We start from the raw sequence: 24,604 nt of genomic DNA on the forward strand, positions 1-24,604 counted from the left end.
AATAAGCCACAACATGAGCTCATTGTAGCCTCCCTTGGTTTAACAGTGAAAGTGTCATTTGGTTTGTTTTGTCCTTCGGTAGAAGATCACACCGCTTCAGCGAGTGGGAACCAAAATCTAAGTTATGTTTGAGAAACAATATTAGATCCGTGTTGCACAACAGACTGCAAATTATCTAAAAAATAAGATTATTTGGATAATTTGTACTGGAAGTATAAAGGTATGCTTTTAATGTACTTTTAGTCTTCTTCAGAAAGAAAAACTATGTGGGTTGAGTTTTTATATACAATGTGATGCAGTCTATAAATTGTGAAAAAAATTTAGCACCATTGACTGCCATCTTAAATGATGTCCGTTGATGTATTGTTGATGAATTTTTATACTATACACTTCAGTGCTTACACGTAACTCTTTGACTTCTGTATGTGTTTTTAAATGCTTCATGTATAACTGCTTCTTCTCACGTTAATTTACGCTCAGTGACCTTATCAAACATGCAATCTATATCAGTCTCATCATCAAATAGATTAAAAACGATTCACCCAGCAAAACAGGCTCTCCTCACATTAACTAGATACCCTGCAAATAAAATAGCATGCAAGGTAAGGCCAAACAAGCTGTTTTTCTTTTGTTCAGGGAGGACAGATTATCCCTGTAGGGAGGAGGCATGGAGGCTTGTTGTGGCTGGAACATGCTGGCTATCCTTCAGCACTCTGGGTAAATAATGGCAGTGTGACAATAGAGCGGCTCAAGCTCAGGAGGCTGTCACTGTATCGCTTATCAGGCTGTGCACCAAACACACACACACACACACACGCACGCACAACAAGAACAAAAATAAGTCGGACTTCAAATCATTCTCTTATCTATCGCAGCAACTCGCCTCTGCCGTGGGAGTAACAGCTCTCTTTAGATAACAGTCTGAGTGCTTCTTGTTGCACGATGAAGCAACCCTCATGGCGCACACATGCAATCCCCATCTTAATGGTCTATCTAGCGCCCAATCTCTAAATCTGTGTGCACCACTCCTCTGCTAAGTACCTCCAGTTCACTCCCCGCTGATGAATGCCAATCAAGTGCCGCTTGTAGGTGAAAAATAATCTCACAAACTGATGCACTTACACTTCGGTCATTATCCTGACCCTCATGATGGCATCATGCGATCTCATTCGCTTGCACACTGGCACTTTGAGGCTGCGGAGTTGGTTTTACCAACCAGTGTTGTCGCTCATCATCAACAACGAGCCGCTGTGATTATCTCTGAGTAGAAGAGAAGCTCGTTGCATGACAGCAGAGAAGAAAGATGATTAAAAAGTAAAAACACACTTGAGTTTTCAATGGCCTTTTGATTAAAGGTATGATTTGAAGACTATGCAGATGTATAGGATGCAAGGATACCCTGAGCACTTCAGTTGCATTCAAGTGTGCTAAAAATGTGGAAACCGCAGCATGGAAATGTACAAATAAAAAATGATTGTTATTTTCTCATCTCTTGCACCCAGCCGCTTGCTTCAACTATGTTCAAAATGATCAAAATGCAGATTTTTAGCACAAAGTGTTGACTAAATGTTGTGAACCCACTGTGAAAGAATGCTAAACGACCCAGGGGATACAAATAGTTTTCAACCCGATCGTAGGAAGACGGGCAGGTAACATAACCATCAAAGCAGTGGTGCACATCAGGGAAATACTCTTGATCAACTTGTTTGTTGTAAAAATTCATTCATTCGCAACTTTAAGTGTGTGTCAGGGAAGGAATAAGAGCCTCAGGAAAAAGAGTGTAAATACAGATTTATTAGGGATGAAATTGTTCTATGATAAACTAGGGAAAAAACATTTACAGTACATGTCCTCTCCTAAACGTTGCATTGAAACATTGTACAACCTCAAAACCCACAAACATGGTGCCGCTTTACAAAAATACTTCCTTTTGAAGACAAAAAGGTCGAGGGCATAAGGGTGCACATTGGCAGAACTATTAATATTTTCTAATTTGATCAATACCTTGAAAATGGCAAGAAGGTACAGCAAGTAAGCAAAATCTCAAGTTGTAAGAGAATGTATTCATGAGAAAAATAACCCCCTCGTGCACAACACACACACTGAACTATTGAGCCGCAGGCTGAGGTCTGATGGTTGAAAACGCGATGAGAACACAAGAGGCAAATGGTCGAGTTTAAGACACGTGACAGTCGACTGGTTGAATTTCAGGGTGTGGATGGAAAAGACTTGTCGGTTAGTCGTCCTGTGGGAAATTTAAACAACCATCATTGGTCAGATGACAGTCCTCTGTTATTGGTCGTTTTAGGTAGAGGTAGGATAGTTGGTCAATGCATCAGGTCCCAGGATGAAACTACATCTAACTTCTTACAGCACTAGAGACTGCTAACCGGTAACCATTTGTTCCTCCAACCGTGTACCATCAAAAGCGTGAAATGCATGAAAAAGGTGATGGCAGAGAACACTATTTACTAATCAAACAAGGACTGAGTTTCTGGTTCAGAATAGTTAAGTGTAGAGTGGGAGCTGGTCATTTTGTTAGTGATCTTTCAAAACTTCTTTGGAGGTTATCAGTAACTATTCCCTTTATAATAGTAAAATCCAAAAGGGACATTTGGGCTTTACGATTACAGCAAATGATAAACAATTTGGAAATTCTTGGTGACAATGTTAAACAATTTATGTATTTTGAATCAAGTGAAATTTTGCTTTTGACTCCTCGCACAAGTCAGGTTTACGTTTACAAAACAATCCTTCATTTCCCTTTAGAAACATAATGACAGTCAAATTGGAGGGGATGGAGCCACATAGACTTCATAAAAATAACATCCTTCTTTACCGTAAAGGCCAAAATGCCAGCATCCCATGTACTGTAACATCAGAACAGGATGATTTGATGCACCTGGTTCAAAAACATGATTAAATCCATTCAGCTACACAAGAGTGTTTGATGCAGGAGTGGTGCAGGCTCTCTTAGCATTACATTACTGCGGTGGAGTCATGCTTAATAAGGTCAGATCCATTTGGTTCATTGCAATAAATGCTCCATAGAAGCGGGTTGAATTTTAATCTGTGTGCGACTGCTACACTAGAGGCATAGGTGGACGTGACAAGACAAAAGTGGCTGGCGATGCCTTCTAAACATGATTATTATTATATTAGACCGAATACAAAAATCTTAGTATCCTATAAAAGTGGAAATGATCAAACTTTACAAAAATGTTTCTACTGTTCTGCTTTTTTTGTAGTTACTTAAACAGTAAACGGTGAGACATTAGCACGACAGTAAAATGACCTGTATGTATGATCTGTATTTAAAAAGGGAAAACCAAATTACCGTACAATAATACAGGAAAATTGGAGGAAAAAAACCCGTTGGTGCCTATGTTTCTTTCTGTTGGGTTTCACCTTTATCACACTGCTTTTCTTCATTTTCAATTACTCTAAACATTTATCATCTATTGACAATTTCCTAAAAACGTAAGTGAAATTTTACTTGTCTGCATCTACATTTCTGATGTTGCATTGCTTTACATTAATACCGGTGTGATGAAGATGACATCGTCGGTTGCTCCCCAGATTCCACAGTAAATGGTTGACCCATCCTTCCTTTAATATCTAGAAATAAAAGTTATGCCTGCTTGGCTCCTATCGCGCAAGCGTGCTTCTTTTTACAGCATCGAAACTTATTTTATTTATAGACAATAGGAAGGGTGCGCCAAAAACGTTTGAATCGTCATTGCTCAACGAGCGGAGTCACAACCGGACAATGGTCATCTTGATGTGGAGATACTTTTGGGAAAAACGCCGACTCATCGTCTTGCACCTTCCTCGCTCCACGTGTGCTCTTGGTCGAGACGTCCGCCTCACTGGCTCTGGGAATCGCGAACCTTGGCTTGAAGGGCATCGCACGTCTTCTTGGCGTCGCCGAGCAACATCGCAGTGTTGGGCTTGTAGAAGATCGGGTTGTCGACAGCTGCGTATCCCACACCCAGGGAACGTTTCATCACAACCACCTAGAGCGGGAGGAGACACAGTCACGTGCACTCATTAGCCTCAGATTGGACAGAAAAGCCCAATTTTCTAAAGAAAAATCCATTTCCAGTTATTCCTGGCATTCGCTCGTCCACGAAGGCGTCTGTCCAGCTACATTAGATCTTGAGCTGCAGCCGGGATGTTTGCTCGGTGATTTACATATTCAACAATGTTGTTTTCCATTAAAAGTACTGTTCATCCAACAGGAGACATGATTAAATGATGTGGAAGTTTAATTCGATAAAGATGGCCTTAACATCTGTAAAAGTAAAGTATGTCAATGTTTGTTAGCTTGTGTTTGCACAATTTGAAGCATTTGTGTGTATTTTCTGTAAACGCCAATTTTTTGTTGTTGCGTGAATGTATCTGTGCACCTGTATGAGAGTCTCTGTGTGCGTCCATATTAGTGTGTGTGTGTGTGTGTGGCTGGGTGGAATGTCCACTTTGATTCCCCTGGAGGAAAGCGTGGAAACAAATGGGAGCGCTGTATAAATCCCAGATTTCGGATCGGTGCCAGTGGGATGCTCCGAGTGTCGTCATTCCACAGCGACACAGTCACCACTAATGGGATCAGCATGGGACTGCACCTGGAACTGTAACAATCTGCCTCTATGCATGAGGGCCCGAGTGTGTGTGTGTGAGAAGGCGATTACAATTGTGTGTGTGTGCACGCTCTCAAATAGGAGGCCCCTCTACGGGTTGAGGCTCCAATATTCGTTTGTGGCGGTAAATAAGCATTCCAGTTGTTGTAAACTGCAGTCTTCTTCATCTTTTTGGGCTTCAGGGCGACCTCATTATCACACATACATGTGCCAGATGTCTCACCTGCTTAGACTTCCAGACCTCCAGCACGGGCATTCCCGCAATGATAGAGTTGGGATCTTCTTGGGAGGCAGAGTTCACTGTGTCGTTGGCCCCAATCACCAGGACCAGGTCAGTTTCTAGTTGGACATCCAACAATTAAAGTCAGGAAACTTATCTCTATACTTCTACCTTGTAAAAGTGCATTTATTTGTATCGGCCTTTGTCTCCATGACGATGCATCTTTTCCAATGTTTTTCTTATCAACTCAAGTTATCTAGTGGTTTAACTGCAGTCAAGCCATCACCATCAGGTTGCCAGGCGACCGGCTGAGACTTCAGGAACCCGTGAACAAGAGATATTTAGTCACCTCCTGAGTTACTATGAAACCACTACTGTGAACTAAGGAGATAAACATCTTGATAAGCTTTGAGCTTCAGAGTTTCTGGTCGGCAGATTGCTATCAGCAGAGTTAATCCAACAGGTTCCCCCGGGCTTACAGGCTTTTTACGTAACCATTCCTGAATGGTATCACATGTAGAGTCAAAGACAGAAAGGACTGGATCTTACCAGAGAAGTCTTCATTAATCTCCTCCATCTCCAGGACAATATCGTACGGGACACCAGCTTCGGCCAACAGCACATTGAGCTGACCCGGCATACGACCGGCCACAGGGTGGATACCAAACCTGTGACAACATAAGAGAACGAGCACTTTAAAAGCAAAAGTCACTGCTCTACATTAACTATAATCTGGCTTTCTCAAATCTCAACCGAGATGGGATCAAAATGAATCACATTGGGCAGAGAAACAGTAAAATGGAGGCTTTGTACAAGTGAAGTAGAGAGATGGTTGTGATTATAGGCTGGTTACACACACACACAAACTTCCCACTGCAACCCTCAACTGTGCCTTATTGCTTGAGTGTCTACGCACGTGTGTGACTGGGTATACAGAGCTCTCAAACTCAATTAGGCATGTCATGTAATCAGGGTACTAAATTAACACCAGCCACTCAATTCGATGTCTCCTTCTCACCATTTGGAGACTATTTCTTCAGTTTTCGGGGCGAGTTGAGAACGGATTCAGATATCAGAGGGTTTTGAGATCAATTAGTGACCGCGGCTGCCAATGGAAAAGTTATTTTCTGCCCTTAATGCCATTCAGACAACATCCATTAAAAAGGGCATAGAGACAAGTGTCACGCTTGCAGACTCAATAATATGAAACGCAAAATGAGGAATAAAACTGCATGTTCCGGACTGAGGTGGATGTACGGAGGGATTCCACAGGCAGGTACGAATGCTAAAAAGACGACAAGAATTCGAGAGGGCATTTGAATGGAGAAAAAGAGGAAAGACATCAAGGTAAAAGGCTTGTTTTCTGACCACCCACTTTCCACTAATCAAGTACAAATGCTCTAAGTAGCAGCAGCTGCAACATCCAGGATCAAACAGCAGAGGCAGGACTATTATGCGTGCTGTACCTCGTCCCTCCCCTCACATTTACGTTTCCTCATTCTTTCTTCGCACACAGGTCTCTTCCCATCCGCCCTGCCCCATCTCCTTGTCATCAAACTCAAAAACCACACCTCGGTTTACATCTTTCATCGTGTGCAATTTTTGGACTTTAAATCGGGCTTCCGTCAGTCTATCGATCAAGCTATTGATCTGTATCGTTAGTCTCATCACCCATTTACCTGACTTTCTTGCCAGCTTCTTGGAGCATCTTCACCAACTCAGCAATGGGGTACTGGGCCTTTGCAGCGCAGAGTCCATACCCTGTAAGACAGTTTAACACAAGGAGGCGATTAGATGATTTTAAAGCGGGGTATGACCGCACAGCTTTTACTGCAACTCACCTGTCAAAGAACATCTTCTGGTACACACAGTTCCCAGTCATTCTTAGAGTAAAATGGCCAAACGCACACAGAGCGAGGAACCACAGTTAAAGCAACCTTTAACTGGACAACCAAGTTTACGCTCTACACTGTGGCTCAACTCTCTGACCGCCTTTATTTTTTATTTTTTAAATAATTATTTCACTGCCGAGTTTCAGCAGTTTCAGGTTGAACGATGGCTAGAAAAACCCCTCCAAACTATAACTGATCATTTAAATCATGTAGCTGCTATTCATCTTAATTGCCTTTTAGTTGATTTCCATAAACGCAATATAGGCTCTGCTCTCTAAGCCGGGCCGTCTTTGTGTTTAATATTGCTGGTGTGTGGGACTTGATTTTTATCAGACGCACACAAACACACGTCAAACGGTCCAGTGGCGTTTACGAGCCTTGTCACAACAACCAGTCAGAAACTTGTCTTGTTACAGCACACCAGTCAAACAGACATTTTCAACTTCAGCATAGGAGGAAAAGAAAAGAGGAATAAAACTTTATTGACTGTAACCAGTCCAGCTAGAAAAAATCTAATGGTTTTTGTTCTCTCCATTATGGTTCTTTCCTTCCACATTCTCTGTAGAGTTTCTCCTGAAACAAAAACACAAGTGGGTCCAGGCCATGCGGAGATGGGCCAGACGAAGCCAGGAAAACAATGTTTATCAGGCCGACTCTTAACAGTTTCCACAGATGGCAATCAGGCAAAGTGACTCTGACGGCTCCAATTAGAGAGATTGGTCAAAATAGAAACAAGCGGGCAGACTGAAGGCCCGAACTGGGGACAAAAACTATCTGGTTTGATCACTACAAAAGGGAAAGAGAAGGATTACTGAATAGACCGATCCTCCATTCATGAAGTTACTTTTACAAGTTCTATGGTGATTGGTTTTATACTTTACTAACCCTGACCTTTCACTGGTTTATGTCTACATATAACTAGTCTAACAAAAACAAAAATCTTTTTACATCTGCTCTTGTCTTCTGTTGGTCTCGAAAAAGTAAGAAAAAAGATGGTTTAATCTACATGCTACATGGATCACTTATTTTCCACTTCTCAACCATGTGACCACTTTAATTCCTGTAAATTGCAAGGGTTTTCTCTGAAGAGTTATTTTTTGTTTATAGGAACCCAGCAGTGTGGCTGGAATCGGCAATTTGCAGGCTGGATGCCTTTAGTCTGTGTTTACATGTACCCACGTGAGTAAAACAACTCCTGGGAACTTGAAACCGTCTGGGGAGGGGAGTGAGATATCGCCGGGCCACACAAATCACGGTTTTTAGGATAGCAGCACAGAGGACCATCGCAATACTACAAGTGGGAGGTTCAGACGCGTCTTTATTATTATCCAACATTATAGAAGACACGTGGAAAAAAGAAAAAAAAGAAAAGCATGTACCTGGAACAAAAGGTTGAACCCCAAGTTAACCCCCTCAAAAAAGAGCTAGAGTCCAATTATGAACATAGGGTTTGAAATGTCTACATAAACCAAGCATACCCTCATTTTCCCTTGACCTTGCATATATACGCCACACTGTAGAATGTCTATTTACCTGGGAGGGACGACCACACAGAAACCTTGTACGTGTGTGTGTGTTTCAACTCTACCGGGACTTTGTTAATTAGCCTAACAAAAAGGTGATGTAACATGGGTGAAGAAAAGGTTAAATAAGCAGAACACACACTTTGCTAATGCTAAGGAATGACTGGCAAAGTTAGAGTACCATGTTGTTCCACTCACGCACAAGCCCCTGCAATGTGCGTCGGTGTGTCTGCTTGTACCTGGAGTGATGATTATGCTCTGGGCGTCTTTAATCATGTCGACTGTCTGGTCCACGTTGACCTCGGTGTGCGTCCCTGTGATCTCCATGGGCTTTCCCGTGCCGGTGGAGGACGTGCCGTAGCCTCCCAGGATCACGTTAGCCAGTGAGCGGTTCATAGCCTGAGAGTGGAGAAAGAATTCCTTACATTACCTTAATATTTCTTCAAAAAACACATTTGTGACCGGAGATTTATTTATTTACAAGTGGGACTCTGCTGTGGTAAAGTTAGAGTCCCTCCTGGTGGAAAAGGGAGGAACAACCGCGTTAAACTCATCAAATGAAACAGCAGTGTTGCGGAGACCCAGTGCGGCAGCTCAACAATTACAGTTGCTTTAGGAATTTAAAAAAAATATATAAAAATTTGTCTCCACTCACCACACACATGATGTATGACAGGATGGCTCCGGACGACCCAATGAGCGCGCCGACGATGGTCAGCAGGTTGTTGTTGAGCAGGAAGCCCTCGGCGCACAGGGCCCAGCCTGAGTAACTGTTCAGCACGGTGATCACCACCGGCATGTCAGCGCCTCCAATAGCTGCCGTCAAAGTTACACCCTAAAGGAGACAGGAGGAGTTCTATACAATACGGTCATCAGATTCGCTCTTAAATACAGCGAACGATGGAGCAGATGTAATTTTATTGGTGAGCATTATAGATTGAAGGGAAGGAACACAGATGCACAATAAATTATACATTCAATTCTATTTAAGATTGATGATGATGAATTCAATTAGCTGATTTTGCACGCGCCATACCATGACAGCGGAGAGAGCAGAGACAGATCCGAGACAGGTGATGCCTGTGATGTAACTGGGATCCATCATGTAGGGAACCATCCCACCAATACTGGCTGCCATTAGAGTGGCGTTCAGAGCATGACGACCAGGGAGCACCAGGGGAGCACTGCTTAGAACACCTGCATAAAGAGGGGGGATTTTAAATAAAATCCCAATAATAATTGCACTTATTCATCAAAACGCTGTAACCGTTGTCTGGAAAAAGCATGAATTCAAGCAGTGGAAAAAGGGTTGAATAGGATTACCAAGTGAGACTTGCAATTAGCTGAATGTCATGTTCACCCATAATTTGCCCTCATGAAACAGTTGCAGTAAACACAGAAATTGGAGAGCGGTGCTGGGGCCGATGCTAGCACATGAACCTGATGCACTCCATGTTTTTTTTCTTTTTCCCCTTTTACAGCATACAGGAGTATGACCCGTTGTTGCTACAGTTCAGCCAAGTCGGCAGGAAAAATCAGAGCTTGGGACAATATAAGAATTTGATGTCACGATTAATCTGGGTAAAATTGACATTAACTATATTATACTGATCCTCTAAAACATTTAACATTTTGACCATGCATTTAGAAAATAACTTTAGATTGTACCGCAGAAAAGATAAAATGTCATATCGGGAAAAGGTTTTGGTGAAAATGTTATGAAAATGTTTGAAAAGGTGGACCAAGGTATACAGCTCACGTGAACATATTTCATGGACTGGACAAACTACTACCAATTTAAGCCCCCGTAAAAAGTTCGCCCAACTTATCCTATGTGAAGTAACTCACTTTAAAGAGGTGGGTCAAATCCCAAAGACACTTTGCAGTTCAGACATACTCTTTGTCTACTTCTGCCATCAACTGTATTTTTAAATACAATAAAAATTCCCAGCATACTGGAAATGTAATGGTTTACTCTGCACAGGAATATTAAAACGCACATGACTGATTCTCTCACCTTGCAGTTTGCCGTACGCAACCAAAGAGCCACTGAAAGTGATTCCGCCGATGTAGGTGCCGAGGTACGCGACTATCTTGGTGAGGTTGGCTGCAGGGTCTGTGGCAAAGTGGGGGTACTCGATCATGTATTCGGCCACGCAGGTGAGCACGGCGGCCATCCCCACCAAGCTGTGGAAGGCAGCCACCAGCTGGGGCAGGTCAGTAATCTGGATCTTCTTAGCAATGGCCAAGCCTAAAAGGGGGAAGAGAGAGAAATAACAAATAAAGTGCAGCGTCCCTGCAAGACCCACATGCTAATAACATGCAAATCACAAGCACATGCAGGCAAACACACTCAAGAGGACTGCTGGGAAGTGGGTCCATCTGAGGAACCAGGTGTTTGAAGAGGCCTGTTTGGGGAAATTCCTTGTTTGTGAGGAAGTCTACGCATAGTGTGTGTGTGCACACTATCTTTTTGGATAGTTTAGTCTCGGAATAATTAGCATTTAAGTGATAAAACTGTTGTGAGTCAGCAAGAAGATGTGAGTAATGCGTGCTGCTGACCATTTTGACAGACCTCCTGTGTCTGTCGGAGTGTTACTCATGTGGTGTTTGATGTAAACATCAGAGAACGATGCCCTTTGCACACTTGCGGCTAAATCAGGCCCGGCTTTCAAAACATGCAGATCCTCACAAACAATGCAAAACAAATGACAAAGCAAATCTACATTTGCTGCAACACCGTGAGTATAAGAATAAAGTATCTGTAAATCTGCTGCATCCTTCTTTGGACATTCCTTCATATTGACTCACCAGTGGTGCCACCTACAGCCATGGCCGCGCTCATCTGCGCCAGGAGCTCGGGACTCGGTTTGAGGGCGCCTAGAGTGGCAATGATCCCCCCTGCAACTCCCATCATACCCAAAGTGTTACCCAGACGGGCTGTTTTCTGGTTGGAAAGGCCAGCCAGGGCACCAACGCAGCACAGACCCGAGCCCAGGTACATCATCTGGTTAAAGAAAGAGGGAGGCAGAGCATGGGTAAAATGGAGGTTTATAGACAACACGGTTGAGGGGTCACGGGATGAAAAATGAGGCCAAGTGATTTCTTTGGAGGCCTGTGCTTCATCCGGGAAAGCACAGTGGTCACGGCATTTCAGACATGCTCTCGCACCTGTTCGATGTTGTACCCAGACTGCAGAGCGGCACCGTAGCCCCCGAGGAAGACGCCGCCAGGAAGCAGATAGAGGTAGTTATGCTCCGGAGGATCAGTGGGACGCCTGAACATGTCCAACATCTTCTTAGTCACCAGGAAACCACCTGGTTGAACAGACAAGGCAAATTAGTGCATTCGTACTTAAAAGACCAGTAAAATGGGTGTAAAATCTCCTTTACCAGAAGGGAAGGTTTACGGAACCAAAAAACACCGGTAATGTTAAGAAAACTCAACACTTAAAAGGCAGTGAGTTAAAGGCACTTTAAGAACATGGTGCATATTTATTTTTAGGCAACAGGTGTTACAGTCAATGGCAAAAAAATGATGTTGCCAAGCCTAATAACCAATGTTCGAACATTAATGAGTCTACTTTATGTCAAGATAAATATTTCAAGTAGAAAACCTCAAATACGTGAAACCGGGGAGCAGACGGTGTCTCACTGCTTTACAAGAGTTCACATTTCTGTCTCTTTCCCCCTGGCATTAAACTTGTGAAACCAAATCTGACTAATATTATTGCCGACCAATTTGTGTCAATATATTAACATGAAGGAATGTTCATGTATTTTAACAACGCAAAGCCAATATCCGCTCATTGCTTTTGGTTGTTTTATTTTTCTAACCCAGAAGGGGTCTGCTGACACTATATTTAGAAAGCTTCACAGAAAAAAAGCATCAGTGACACTGGCCAACATAAGGCCATTGATTAAAGACGCTCTACTGTACATGCTAGTCACTTCCACAGTTAGGCACACAGCCTAATAATTAGACAATTAGATAATTCTTTATCAGCAAACTATCATTATCCTGCACATTTTGACCCAATGATGGATTGGCAAAGTGATTTGAAATAAATCAGCCTGAGATGGACGAGAATGGCTAACAAATTTTAAAAAAAGACATCATAGGATTCATCATAGTAGTTGAGACATTTGGTCTCATAGTAGTTGAGACATTTGGTCTCATAGTGGTTGAGATATTTTATTCTGGACAACTAACATTGGCATCAATAGAGCTACAAAACTGTTGTGGCTAAAATCAAGGCCTCTGGTGCATGAACATAGTTACAAGTCATTTATAAATTGAATAAGTGAATGATAAGATTTTGCGCTGACTGAAATTAGTGGCCTAGTTCCAGTAAAAGGAACATACGGAATTTAATATTGAACCTTAGCAGATGGATTGTGAGAAACTGAACATATTTAAATAAAGATACTCAGACTTGTAGGTGTTTTTCAATGCATTCCCACATCTTTCAGCTGCGCAGCCACAAAGGGAACAAGAAGCTGCGGCCAGGGACCTATTCATCCAAAAAGACTGAAAAATGTCAGGGTCGGTTTTATTCGAGCTAAATTTCACTATTGTGTTTTGTCCTATTCCATGGAATGTTTCTCCCCCGCCCCCCCCACACTTGTTCCCAGGGGTTTATGGGTAATGCGGTCAACTGCTTAGAAATGTGCGTGTGGAAACGAACCCATGTAGGAGATCAAAAATGAAACTAGGTAGGTCTATAAAGGCTGTGGTATTTCAGCATGCCTTCGTTGAGGGAAATCTAAAAAAACTAATGGGTGGTTTGAACAGCGCTGGCACAAGAACCCAGCGGGTCGGAGAATTACGGCTGAATGAACTCAAAAAGAAAAACTTTGTGGTGGCCGGGGTCTCCCACACAAACACTCAAAGAAGCTTGGCTGCATTTCGACATGGGAAAAAGGATCGATTAGTGTAAGTTAACTGTAATTCTTTGCTTGTGTCGAAGTCTCCCCTGATGTCAAGCAGTGAGCGAACTAGTTAAGTTAAAACAAATTCATGTCTCAGGCCTGGAGGAACGCGCCGTTTCCCAGGACTATTAGAGAGTGACGAGCATTCTAAAAGACTCCAGGAACACTGTCATTATGATGGGAATTATCAAGGGAAATAGCAGGAGTGTGTGTGTGTGTGTGTGTGTGTGTGTGTGTGTGTACACGCGTCTGGAGTCCAGGCCAGAGCCACGGTCTCCGTTCTGAGCAGGTGGTGGAGACGGCTGCTGCAAAACCTGACTTGACAGCATGTTATTGTACAATCAATATAAAAAGCACATCAATCTCCAGCCAGAGATGATATTTTATTGGCCAAAGGGGACTAACTGGCAGCGATCACCGCGAGGCGTCCACATGCAGGGTGACTCACCAGCAATGTTGACCGAGGAGATGAAGGCCGCCAGCACAGCCAGTGTCTCGGCAGAACTCGTTGGGGTGTAGGCGCCTCCCATCAGGGACAGACCACCCACAGCAGTCAGACCTGCAGAACAACGATAGTGTCGTATTCAGGATCCTGCGCTTTCATAGTTCGTTATACCAAACAGTGAGCCCTGGTTAAGGTGTTACAACAACAACAACAACAGACTAATTCAGTCGTAAAAGTTTGCATTGTGTAACAGCAATGGAATTTTGCAGTTGTTTTTTAAGCTCAGAATTCTTGTTCTGCTTCCCATATTGGGGGAAAAAAGACAGAAATAGAAAGATTTAGAGATTTACCAAAAGAGGCTCAGGAAACCTTGATAACAATCAGCCCTGTAATGACTTACAGGCGGTAGGATGCCGCACACAGCAGCCAGTGAGCCTGCAGTCACACGAAATTGTGTTTGAGTGCAATTTATGTTGACTAGCAGGCAGAGTGTGCGTCTGCATGCATGTAATCAATAGTGTAGGTTAGAATTATTATTATTTTTTTTAAATAAAAGACAAATGTGAAGTTTGACCCATCAATCTGATTAGAACGAGACAACTAAATGAAACATTTGAGGACACCTTTCCAACTATTTTATAGATGCAATTACACCTTAAAGTGTGTTGGGATGCCTTTGATGCCCATTGACCGTAAGGCCAACTCATACATGCAAATCTACGCATGCATAAGATACAATCTTGTTCCGTATACTGTATATATTGCATACATTTATTTATGGTAAGTGACCTCATAAATCACAGTATTTGTGGCTGTGCATTCGTTTGTTCTTTGTCCTCAGTGTCAGTCCATGCCTATGACTACCGAATAGGCTACTCTCTTGATGATTTTAACAAACATTTTTGAGACAGTGTGTACTGCCAAGGAACTATTGCTTAAAGACACCTCTTGCCGGAAAATATGTAGTTTATATTTATTGAAAAAGATTGGCAATCAAAATGTCTGGCTGGATCTAACTGAATAACTTTTCATTATTTAAGAAATAATTCTCACTATGAGATTATATAAAAGCTGTACCCGTCTAGAATTGGCGTACTTTGTATTGTGATTTACTTGAACCAAAAAAAAGGAAACCAAGAATAAACTAAGATTAGCCAGAAAGAAAGCCAAAAGGCATCCGTGCACAGACCAAATGAAACATCCATATAGTGGGTGGGCCAATGTCGCTGTGATAAACATCAGCTACCAGGCTACAGGCACCGTGCGACAGTGAATCAGTGCGCTCAAGTAGATTAAAGAATTTCTATCAGACACCAGGTATAAAATTGTGCCTCAATGAGCAACTGGATACGAGTGTGTGAAGAACATCCAGATGACCCACCAGTCAGTCACTAATCTTCACACAAAGAATACAACTGTCCCTTACTCAAACCTTGAATTCCAATAGGATTCCCTAATGTCTGAGTGTGCGTCTTTACAATGCCTGGCACAACAAGAGTTATGTTGATCTCACTGTTTCCATCCCCACAGTCAGTAAGGGAAAGAAAAAGAAACTGATAAAGTAACGCCAAATATGAATGGAAAATATCTCAACGGGGAAACAAGGACAAATGGAGGGCAGACACCGAGAGAGTAGAGTATTAGTAGAAAGACCTTCAAACCAACCAAATGTGATAGAAAATAAAAGCACAAAACACTCAGAAGAACAAGTGTTATAATGTGAAGATTATAGGTTTAAGTAATAACGTTTTGAACAGCGGTCTCTTGCACTGCTTAGCTCCACAATTGAGCCCTCATGTCCGGCTGTGTGCGAGATTAAATGAGCAATGACTTCCCTGACCCCCAAAGATCAGCGACGGTGTGTTACTTCCTACCTCAGTGTGGGTATTAAGTGAGATCAAAGCCACAAGAACACACACGCCTCTCTAACCTCTTAACCCCCTCAGTGTTAAATTGCAGCAGACAATCAGGAAACAATCTCTTAAGTTTTTATTTGGACTCAGAAACCTGCAGGACGGCTGTACGTTTGATCTCCTCGCTTGGTTTTAATTCTATATTTTATTATATTATATTATATATATATTATATATTTTTATTATATATTTTATCTATTCCAATGGGTTAGAATTCAATGGGGTTTTGTTGCTTAAATAATGACTGCGAGACTTAATCTGGCATTAAGTTTTCACATCATATTGCAGCGGTCTAGTCCCAGGTGGCATTACACCGAAGGTCGTTTGTAAAAGACACCGAAACCAACCTGAGATCGCGTTGGTCACCGACATGAGTGGAGAGTGCAGAGCAGGAGTGACTCCCCACACCGTGTGGTATCCCACGATGCCAGCCAGACCGAAGGTGGTGACGATCTGCGTGAAGGCGGCGTTCGGAGCGGACAGACCCAGACCCAGCAGGGTGGCAGCACCTGTTTGCAGAAAAAAAAAAAAAAAAGCTACTGTAAAAACTAAAGAACACTTAAAACCGTACATCTGGGGGGTATTCAATAGTTAAACATTTGGTGAACAACACATTTAGGAAAAGAAAATTGGGCGTTGGTGCCCAATCTTGGAAACATTCTTTTCATTTTTTTTTATCATCTTTTGTCCCCTCTGATCGAACAGTAATAGCTTCATTAGTATAAATTAGCTCTGAATTTCCTTTTTGCACTATTACTATTTGCACATTTTATTTGACTGCGAGAAATGTTAAGCACTTGACCACCCACGACTGCCTTATTTCCTGTTACTCCCTCAGACATGTATAATTATCAGTCAAAGAGCAATTTGTCTGGGGGCATGAAGCAAACTGTCTGGTGAAGCAAAAGGAGCTGTCAGTCTCCATGGCGGCCAATCGATTAGGATAAAAAATTACTGCATTACCTGCCGCACTAATAAGCACGTAACCAGCATGAAGCAAGCTCTCAAATAATAAAAAGAGTAGCTCAAACCAGCAGCGGTGTGCTGCCATTAAGTAGGAAACTACTCCGGCACCTAAACAATGTGTGAACCACATTAACTGCATGTGGCACGCTTAACACAGAGCGCTGTGTGGCACCATGGGAACCACTCACAACAGCCCTACTTCAAACACACACTCAGCGGGACACTTTTTCTTTTTACAATGCACACTTCCTGACACTAACAGGGTGTGTGTGTGTGTGTGTGTGTCACTTCTCGCCTCCTGTGCACATTCCAGCAGTGGTCTAAAAAACTGATTATTACCCTATGAGTCACCTTCTGAAGCACCTTGAAGTTCCTCGACACCAATGCGGACAATTAACAAGAACATTTCTTGTATATGAGCAAGGTTCTCAGGTGAAGCATCTTGGGGAATTCTCTTCTTCACCAGAAAATCTACATTTAATGGCGCATTCAACCAACCTCCAGTGTACATGCCAGCAGTAGTGAGTGTAGCCTTGAAGGGGGAGACCAGCGCAGCCTTCTCCTTCGCCTGTTCCTGGAGGGATTTGGGTTTGGGAGGAGCTGCAACGGGCACATTGTTAGGCTGGGGAGCGGGGAACAAGTTCTTTCCATCCTGGAGGGGACAAGATTTGAGACAGAAAGGTATGATTTGGAAGAGAGAAGGGGAAACAAATAAGCTTTCCTATGCGGGATATTAATGGCTCGGTGTTGCACACTGTATTCCCTGATCTCATCCCCTGATGTTGTACAATATCTGTTGCATTTGTAAATCTCTGAAACATTAGACTACGCTGTCAAGATCAAAGCGAGCAAACTAATGATTGGTAAGCAAAGTAAGTAATATCTGCAGTTTGGCCTCATCTGTGGGACCGTTGTATCAGATACAGGTCATATTACCCTCAGAAAACTGATTTAAAAAGGAAAGAAAAAATGAAGCCCCCTTAGATTGATTACAGCAAATAGATTCTCCTAAAAAATGTCTAAATGATCTACGATTTAAGACACGCAAAATGTAAACGTCCTCCAGACAAGTACCAATATCCAAATTCAGGAGAACTTTTTTTTCTTCTTTTTCTACAACGACATATTACATAGCAACAAATGTTTTAGTAAAGATCCACTTGAAATTTCCAGAACTGCGACCCATATCTGTAGCTATCAGGTCATTTTACAGCAGAAAACATTACTCGAGCAACACTTTAATTACTACACAACAAATAAGGGAAATCTTTTGATGTAGAAAAGTGAGGAAATTTAATCTGCTTAATATATAATCAATCGTAAAAATGCAGAAACAACAAAGGGAATATACTAGCTGCTCTGGATTAATTACTTATCGCTTGATACGTGCACTTATAAAAGGATAGTTCGAAAAAGCAAATAGAGGTCAATGACAGCAGGCCATTATTATTGATCTTGTCAACGATTAAAGTAACTTAAATCTGATTATTAGAGCAGCATAAGCAGACCTTCATATTGAGGTGAGATGTAAGTTACAAATGAAAGCTTGACAAGTAATTTATTCACACATAGAGAGAAAGTTTAAATTGTAACGGTTACTTGTTTTGAGACATTTTTGGTAATAAGACGTAAAGAGAATAGACCGTTTTGTCTTAGAGTGACATCTAGTGACCATGAAACGGACCTGCTGCCCTGTTTTGCATGATGTCATGAATGACTTCATGGATCCTATTTATTCATCACACTTTGTACCTGCATGACAACAGATCCCCTGACGACGTGATCCATGGTCCCGTAGTCAAACGCCTCCTTGACGTCGAGGTAAAAGTTCTCCTTGTCGGGGCTGATGGCCCTCATCAACTTGGTGATGTTGTTTGAGTACAGCGTGCTGGACTGCGTTGGCAAGCGACTGGGCAGGTCTGTGTAGCCGATATGGGTTACACCCTAATCAAAAAGGGAAATGAGTCAATACAAATACATTTCAAAACAGTATACTATAAACGAGGCTGTCATTTGAGAGAGAGCTGACCTTGTGCACCGTCAGCTCTCCGGGTACTGTGGTCTCAATGTTTCCTCCGGCCTCAGCAGCCAAGTCCACCACCACAGACCCATCCTTCATGCTCTCGATCATCGGTTTGGTGATCAAGATGGGTGCCCGCTTTCCTACAATGTCATAACGGACACGCACACACATTAAACACTGAGCCAAGAAGACATAATCACCATGGCCAAATGCAGTGTTCAAAAACTGAATATCTTAATCAAAAATTAGTGAATGGTTTCACATGTTACTTTGTTGGTTTCATAGTTCTTTACTTCACACATTCCTTTTTTCATAATGTACAGTAGTTATGGGTTTGTGTGTACCAGGGATAAGAGCAGTGGTGATGATAATGTCCACCTCCTGACACTGCTTGGCAAACAGCTTCATCTCCGCCTCTATGAACTCCTTCGACATAACCTTGGCGTAGCCTCCTTGACCCTCCCCGGACTCCGTTATGTTTACTTCCAGTGGCTCTGCGCCCAGAGATTTAAACTGTTCTAAAGCTGCAGCTCTGAGAGAGAGAAACGGGGTGGCATGGGAGGAGAGCAGGTTGATTTTTTGTCAGGTAAAATCTCGACGAGGGACTGCATATGAAGGAATAACATTGCCCTTAAAACCGCACAGACCTCTGTTGAAATTTACCGGATTTCAAGTGTGTTTTGTAGTCAAGTTTTGTTTCAGTGCCATTAAAAAACAAACAAAACAAACCTGGTATCAAATCCTCTGACGATGGCTCCCATGGCTCTGGCAGAACCGGCTGAAGCCAATCCAGCCACTCCACCTCCAATGATCAGAACCTAAATAGAACGAATACATGAAAATGAATTCAAGCTTACAAAAAGAAAACTATTTTCTGCCAAAAGAAACCTAGAATGCAGGAACACTCACTTTTGCAGGTGGCACTTTCCCTGCTGCTGTGATCTGTCCAGTGAAAAAGCGACCAAAGTTATTGGCTGCTAACACAACCGCCTTGTACCTGAAATGAGGGAGCGCAAATCACAGGAAATGATCAAATTAAACGTCATGCAATATTAATAGTAATATGAACTGTAAGCAATTAACATGTCCTGTGAATTTGTTTTTAAATGTAATCGTTTGAACACATGTGAAAGTGCACGATCACTGTTAAATTGACAGTAAATCACATCAGTGAGTGACTCCAGAGGAGAAGCCATTAACACAGCGACTTCCCTTGAAGGAATCATGTACACACCCTGCAATGTTTGCCATGGAGCTCAGTGCATCGTAACCCTGGGCGATGGTGACCCTGGGCACCTGGTCCATAGCCACGACGGTGGCCTTCTTCTGGGACAGCATGTTCATCAGCTCAGGGTTCTGAGCTGGGTAGATGAAGCTGATTAAAGTGGCCGCGTCCTTCATCATCTCCACCTCATGGACGCCCAATTCAGGATTGAAAACGGGAGCGCGAACCTGGAAGCACACAAGATAATTATTGAAATAGAACGAGATCGGTGCAGGTTAAAAAAAAAAAAAAAAAGGTAGAATGTTAATCCCACTCTATTCAACTTCAGGAGAGAGTGAGAGAAGCAGCGGGTGTGAAAGGACATCCTAGGTTTCATCCTTCCCATAGAAGTAACAAACACTCATCATCATCATCATCATCACCCCGCCCCAAAAGAAGTCCTACCTTAACCAGCACATCTGATGCCAAGACATCCTTAATGTCTTTAATTGTTGCTCCAGCCTGGGTGTAGTGCTCATCGTGGAACTTGGAAGGCTCTCCGGCTCCCGTCTCCACGACGACGTTGAAGCCCTGTTTGATGAGAGCCTGGACACCAGCGGGGGAAAGCGCCACGCGACGCTCATTCAGGAAGATTTCTTTTGGTACGCCGACTGTGAGTTGTTTGTACGGAGTACCGGCTGTTGGAAGACAAATTATTATTATTATTATTAGAGGGGGTTCTATATAGATATTTTCCTTTACTCAAGTCAAGAGAGATACAATGAATACACCAATGAGCTAATAATATTGTCAGCCGGTTCGTTCAGTGTCTTTTTTAGTACTCTTATTCAGGTTTAGAGTCCAGGCAACAGTCCGTCCACATGTTGTGTCGGCTTATATAAAAATTTCCAGCTCATTCTCTGAGTGTTCTTGACTATAAATAAACACAAGAGTCTCTTCCCTGCTGTGGTGACCCGTCCTCAAACAACTTTAATTTTGTGAAAAAGCATAGCAAAATCATTTAACACCCCAGAGTGCATTGTGTCTGCCCAAAAATGTAACTCCGGAGCAGTTAATGTTATTAGAGTCAGAGAGCTGGGCAGACAACAACATAGCCATGAAAATAGTGCAGCATCAAACAAGTATTATCTTTTTTCGGCCGTGCATATTGCCACATTAGCGGTTGATTTAGATGTCCCTGTAGAGTTACCATGAACATTTATGAACCCCGCGTCAACGTCAAAGAAAAATGCTCGGCCACGAGGACGCACATGCACAGCAGCTGTTTTAACGTTAAAAACAATACTCAAGCCAACGTGGATAGAATGCTCGACCCCACTGATGCAAAGTGGTGCCCCGTTTTCTGTTCCATTGGGCGGAAGGTGTGTGAGAAACCAAGAGGCATGGTTACTGTACTCATGTCATAACGCTGGTCCAACAGACCGACATACAAGCACAGCCAAGTCTGTAGTGCTTTCATGAGTTGGGACGGCCCGCAGCAGTCAGTTGGTCCATGACAAAGTTCACACCGACGCACTGCCTCGCTCTAGTGGACGTCTATAGGCTTCCTAAAGGTCAGCTCATAAGCACGTCTATATGAAGTGTTTGTGCTGTCCCCCCCCCCCCTTACGAGCCTGTATGTAAGCGGATACTTGTGTGTCCAGAATAGAGGCTGCCAGCTGTTATTGGCACTGGCTGATCTGCTGGAATGTCAGCATGAACCGGTCACAAGCGCCCCTCACCGACCCCCACCTGCACATACAGAGGGACGTCGGCGCGATCACCACCCCCAGCTCCTGCATCCAGCTGCTGCTGGCTTTTACACGAGCACACACGTAAATGTTGTAGATATATACGGTTCATGTTGTTATTGACCTTTCGTCGTGTGCTCCGCGGAGATCCTTAAAATACGACGAATGTCTCAAGTTGTTGTGCCAAATGTGTCGAGTGTCTCACCTGGACCGGCGCATCGCCCGAGAGCTTGATGGGTCCTGAAAAAGCGAAGGCATGAGGATTTGATGGCGACGCCGCTCTGCAGCTTCGCGCAGGAAACTCCGCTGAAAACAGGGGCCGAGCAGCTGGCCGCCACGACGCGTAGGAGGCTCGCCATGGTGCGCACACACACGCACACGAACACAGCAGGAGGAGCTCAGCGGGACAGACAACACCCCTCCTGGGGAAGAGACGAGGCAGCGATAAGGGCACCAGCAGAGGGGGGGGGGGGGTTATGGGTGAAAGGTAAATAAGAGGACGCAAGTATGGAAAACTTTCAAAATTGCAAATACGCTCTTGAAAAAGTAGGACTTTAAGTTGTGCTCAAGTTTCACAGAAACGCGTCCTGCCCCGTTCCCTTGTGGATCAAACACGCACTAATGACCTACGTTTAAGTCACACTTTCCAACATGCCGTTGCAGCTAAATCCGGCGCACATTGTGGACACGAGACATATGTGCACTTTTGTCCCATTTCCAAAGATGAACATAAACGGACACATCTGTAAATTAACGTCAAGGACAAACGCCACCACTTTAAACCACAGCCTACTGAACAAGACTGAGGCGCTAGAAGGAAAGGGGGACGCACCATGTTTACTGTAAAAGGAGAGATAAAGGAACTGAGACCAACTGGGATAGTTTAGTTGTGGGAAGGTTAAACTGGAGTAGACTGGCAATAAAGATCATAGAGGCTGTTTTAGTTCAGGTCAAACAAATCAATACGAGGGGGAAAACTCAATTTAAAACATAATAAATTATAAAAAGTCATCAGTGTTGATACAAGAGGAGCATAATATTACAACCTTTGTCATTTATTAAGGTAAAATGCTTCGTGCGTCATTTTCTGATTGCATTAGATCAAACAAGAAGATGTGCTGCTTTTCTCCCTTTGTGTCATTGAAAATTATCTTTGGGTTTTTGACTGAAAAAACAAGTTCCTGTTATTAGTACACTTGTACTACATGTAGTTTTTATGTTGTATTAATATATGCCATTGCTTCCAATCAAAATAAACTCAAGGGGAAAAGCTTACGCATATAAAGCAGAGTAGTTCTCGCCTGCGCTGAATGTGGTTTATAGTGTCATGTCAACCACTTTTAGTCCTTTAGTCTTACAGATATATTTAAAGGGAGACCAGGCTGATGTTGTAAAGTACACATATTTTCCAACAAACAATACAAAAACTAAAAAATGTCATTCAACATCACAAAAACATCGGCAGAGTAACATTTGAAAAGGTGGAAAATAATGTGTGCGTCTGGTCAGGACTCTTAATTCATTTGAGGAAAACTACCACGTCATCAAAAAGTATGACGAGCTTTAAAAAAAAATAGTCAAAACATTCAAAGGTCAAAACATTTTTATATAATTATAACTCATATAAACATGGGATTTCAATGCAAACGTGTTATGATTTGTCCAAAATCCAGATTAAACCCGGGGTCAGGACCCTGAACGCCTCTCAGCCTCAAACTAACGGCTTCTTTAACGTTCACAACCCAATAAACCGATAAATCAGGGTTAGGGTTTCCTTAGCAACACTTCCCTCACAATGGTGTGTCGTACAGTAAAAAGGGCTGAATTTAATGCATTTATAGTGCTTATTTCATATTATCCGTGAGTGTCAGATAAACGAGAGTTATTGTGCCTTCCACTGGTCTCCTTTTGTCTGCAAACATGTAGCCGGGGATGAAAGCTAACATAAGCTAGCAGACCTAGCGCTTTAGCCGCCAGCTAACGCTCATCTTTCAGACGCAAAGGAGACGTATGAATAAAAAAAAACATCTCCCTACAGACGCGCAGAAATGCACCACGAACCAAAATGCACAGCGGAAAGTGAGAATGGGTTGGAGTTAGCGGAGGACAACTCGACTGACCTTTGCCAACAGTCCTGGCTCTGTGCAGCAGAGGAACTCGCTGTCGACCCGGAAGAAGACGTCAGGTGGGCTGAGGAAGGCGTTTTATTGGCTCATACGGGACGACGCGTCAGAGGTTATCCGAAGACTTTTGATGCGCTGTCACCGGCGAAGCAAAACAATGTCATTCACAGGCCCGATGTAGTTTAGGTCACGTTTTGCCGACAGCTAACCAAATATTTCATTGATTGGAAGTAACATTAAGGTTTTATTTTTAGCTTTATTATTTTTTGTTTTCATCATTTATGTTGACATTTTGTTTGATCCTCTTTGCAGGAACAATATGCACGAGTCCATTTCTAAGTAGAAAAAACATGCATAAACACCTGCAATAATGAAAAAATAGTATTAGTATTAATGAGCTGTACATTTACGTGTATTCCGCTATATTAGAAATGGCGTCACAAAACCATGTCCAAAACGTACTAATGATGCAACTCTCGATGCCTCCACTGAGGGGCGCTCTTTTACCACCATAAATCCACTATCAAGAGATTAATTTTCCTTCTAGCCAAACAGAAATGAAATGGACTTCCAAATGAATTAACACTCATAGATCTGAATGCAATTGTCATACAGGGCTGACTATTCCTGTCAAGGGGGCACGGGCCATCACATTCTTTACCAGTTCACATTGGGAGAGAGGTGGGATGCATATCTGGAAGTCGCTGCTAATGTTGAAATGCCAAACATCTCCTGAAAATGTTTGTCCGTTTATGTGGAACGCTGTCACCTACTCCTCGTTTGTTGGACACTTATGTAGTTTATATAAGTACAGTACAATAAGGTTATGTTGAATCTCCGCCAAGTACTTTGGATTTTTATACTTTTTTGAAACATCACGTTACCTCTGTCATCCACTACACATGAGCCTTAAACTCTAAGCCTGTGCTTGTCAGGGGCAGAGGATCTGTGTTTCTGTGCTTGTAGAGACGTGTAA

At 42.7% G+C, this 24,604-nt stretch overlaps 1 protein-coding gene across 1 annotated transcript; it reads right to left on the reverse strand.

Moving 5' to 3' along the window:
- Positions 1-1,774: 1,774 nt before the first annotated feature.
- nnt (nicotinamide nucleotide transhydrogenase) lies at positions 1,775-23,740 on the reverse strand. Its single transcript, XM_040198331.2, has 22 exons — positions 23,626-23,740; positions 21,711-21,927; positions 20,220-20,452; positions 19,785-20,002; positions 19,460-19,547; positions 19,280-19,368; positions 18,895-19,082; positions 18,557-18,690; positions 18,280-18,471; positions 17,026-17,179; positions 15,909-16,070; positions 13,652-13,762; positions 11,444-11,589; positions 11,084-11,279; positions 10,290-10,523; positions 9,309-9,469; positions 8,928-9,107; positions 8,512-8,671; positions 6,537-6,618; positions 5,407-5,525; positions 4,861-4,976; positions 1,775-4,016 (listed from the first exon to the last, which is right to left on the reverse strand). The coding sequence occupies exons 2-22, from the start codon at positions 21,862-21,864 to the stop codon at positions 3,867-3,869; spliced, it is 3,267 nt and encodes a 1,088-aa protein (XP_040054265.2). The 5' UTR covers positions 21,865-21,927; positions 23,626-23,740; the 3' UTR covers positions 1,775-3,866.
- Between the last annotated feature and the right edge of the window lie 864 nt (positions 23,741-24,604).

Source organism: Gasterosteus aculeatus, chromosome 14, assembly GCF_964276395.1.
Source record: "Gasterosteus aculeatus chromosome 14, fGasAcu3.hap1.1, whole genome shotgun sequence".
Lineage (NCBI taxonomy): Eukaryota > Metazoa > Chordata > Actinopteri > Perciformes > Gasterosteidae > Gasterosteus > Gasterosteus aculeatus.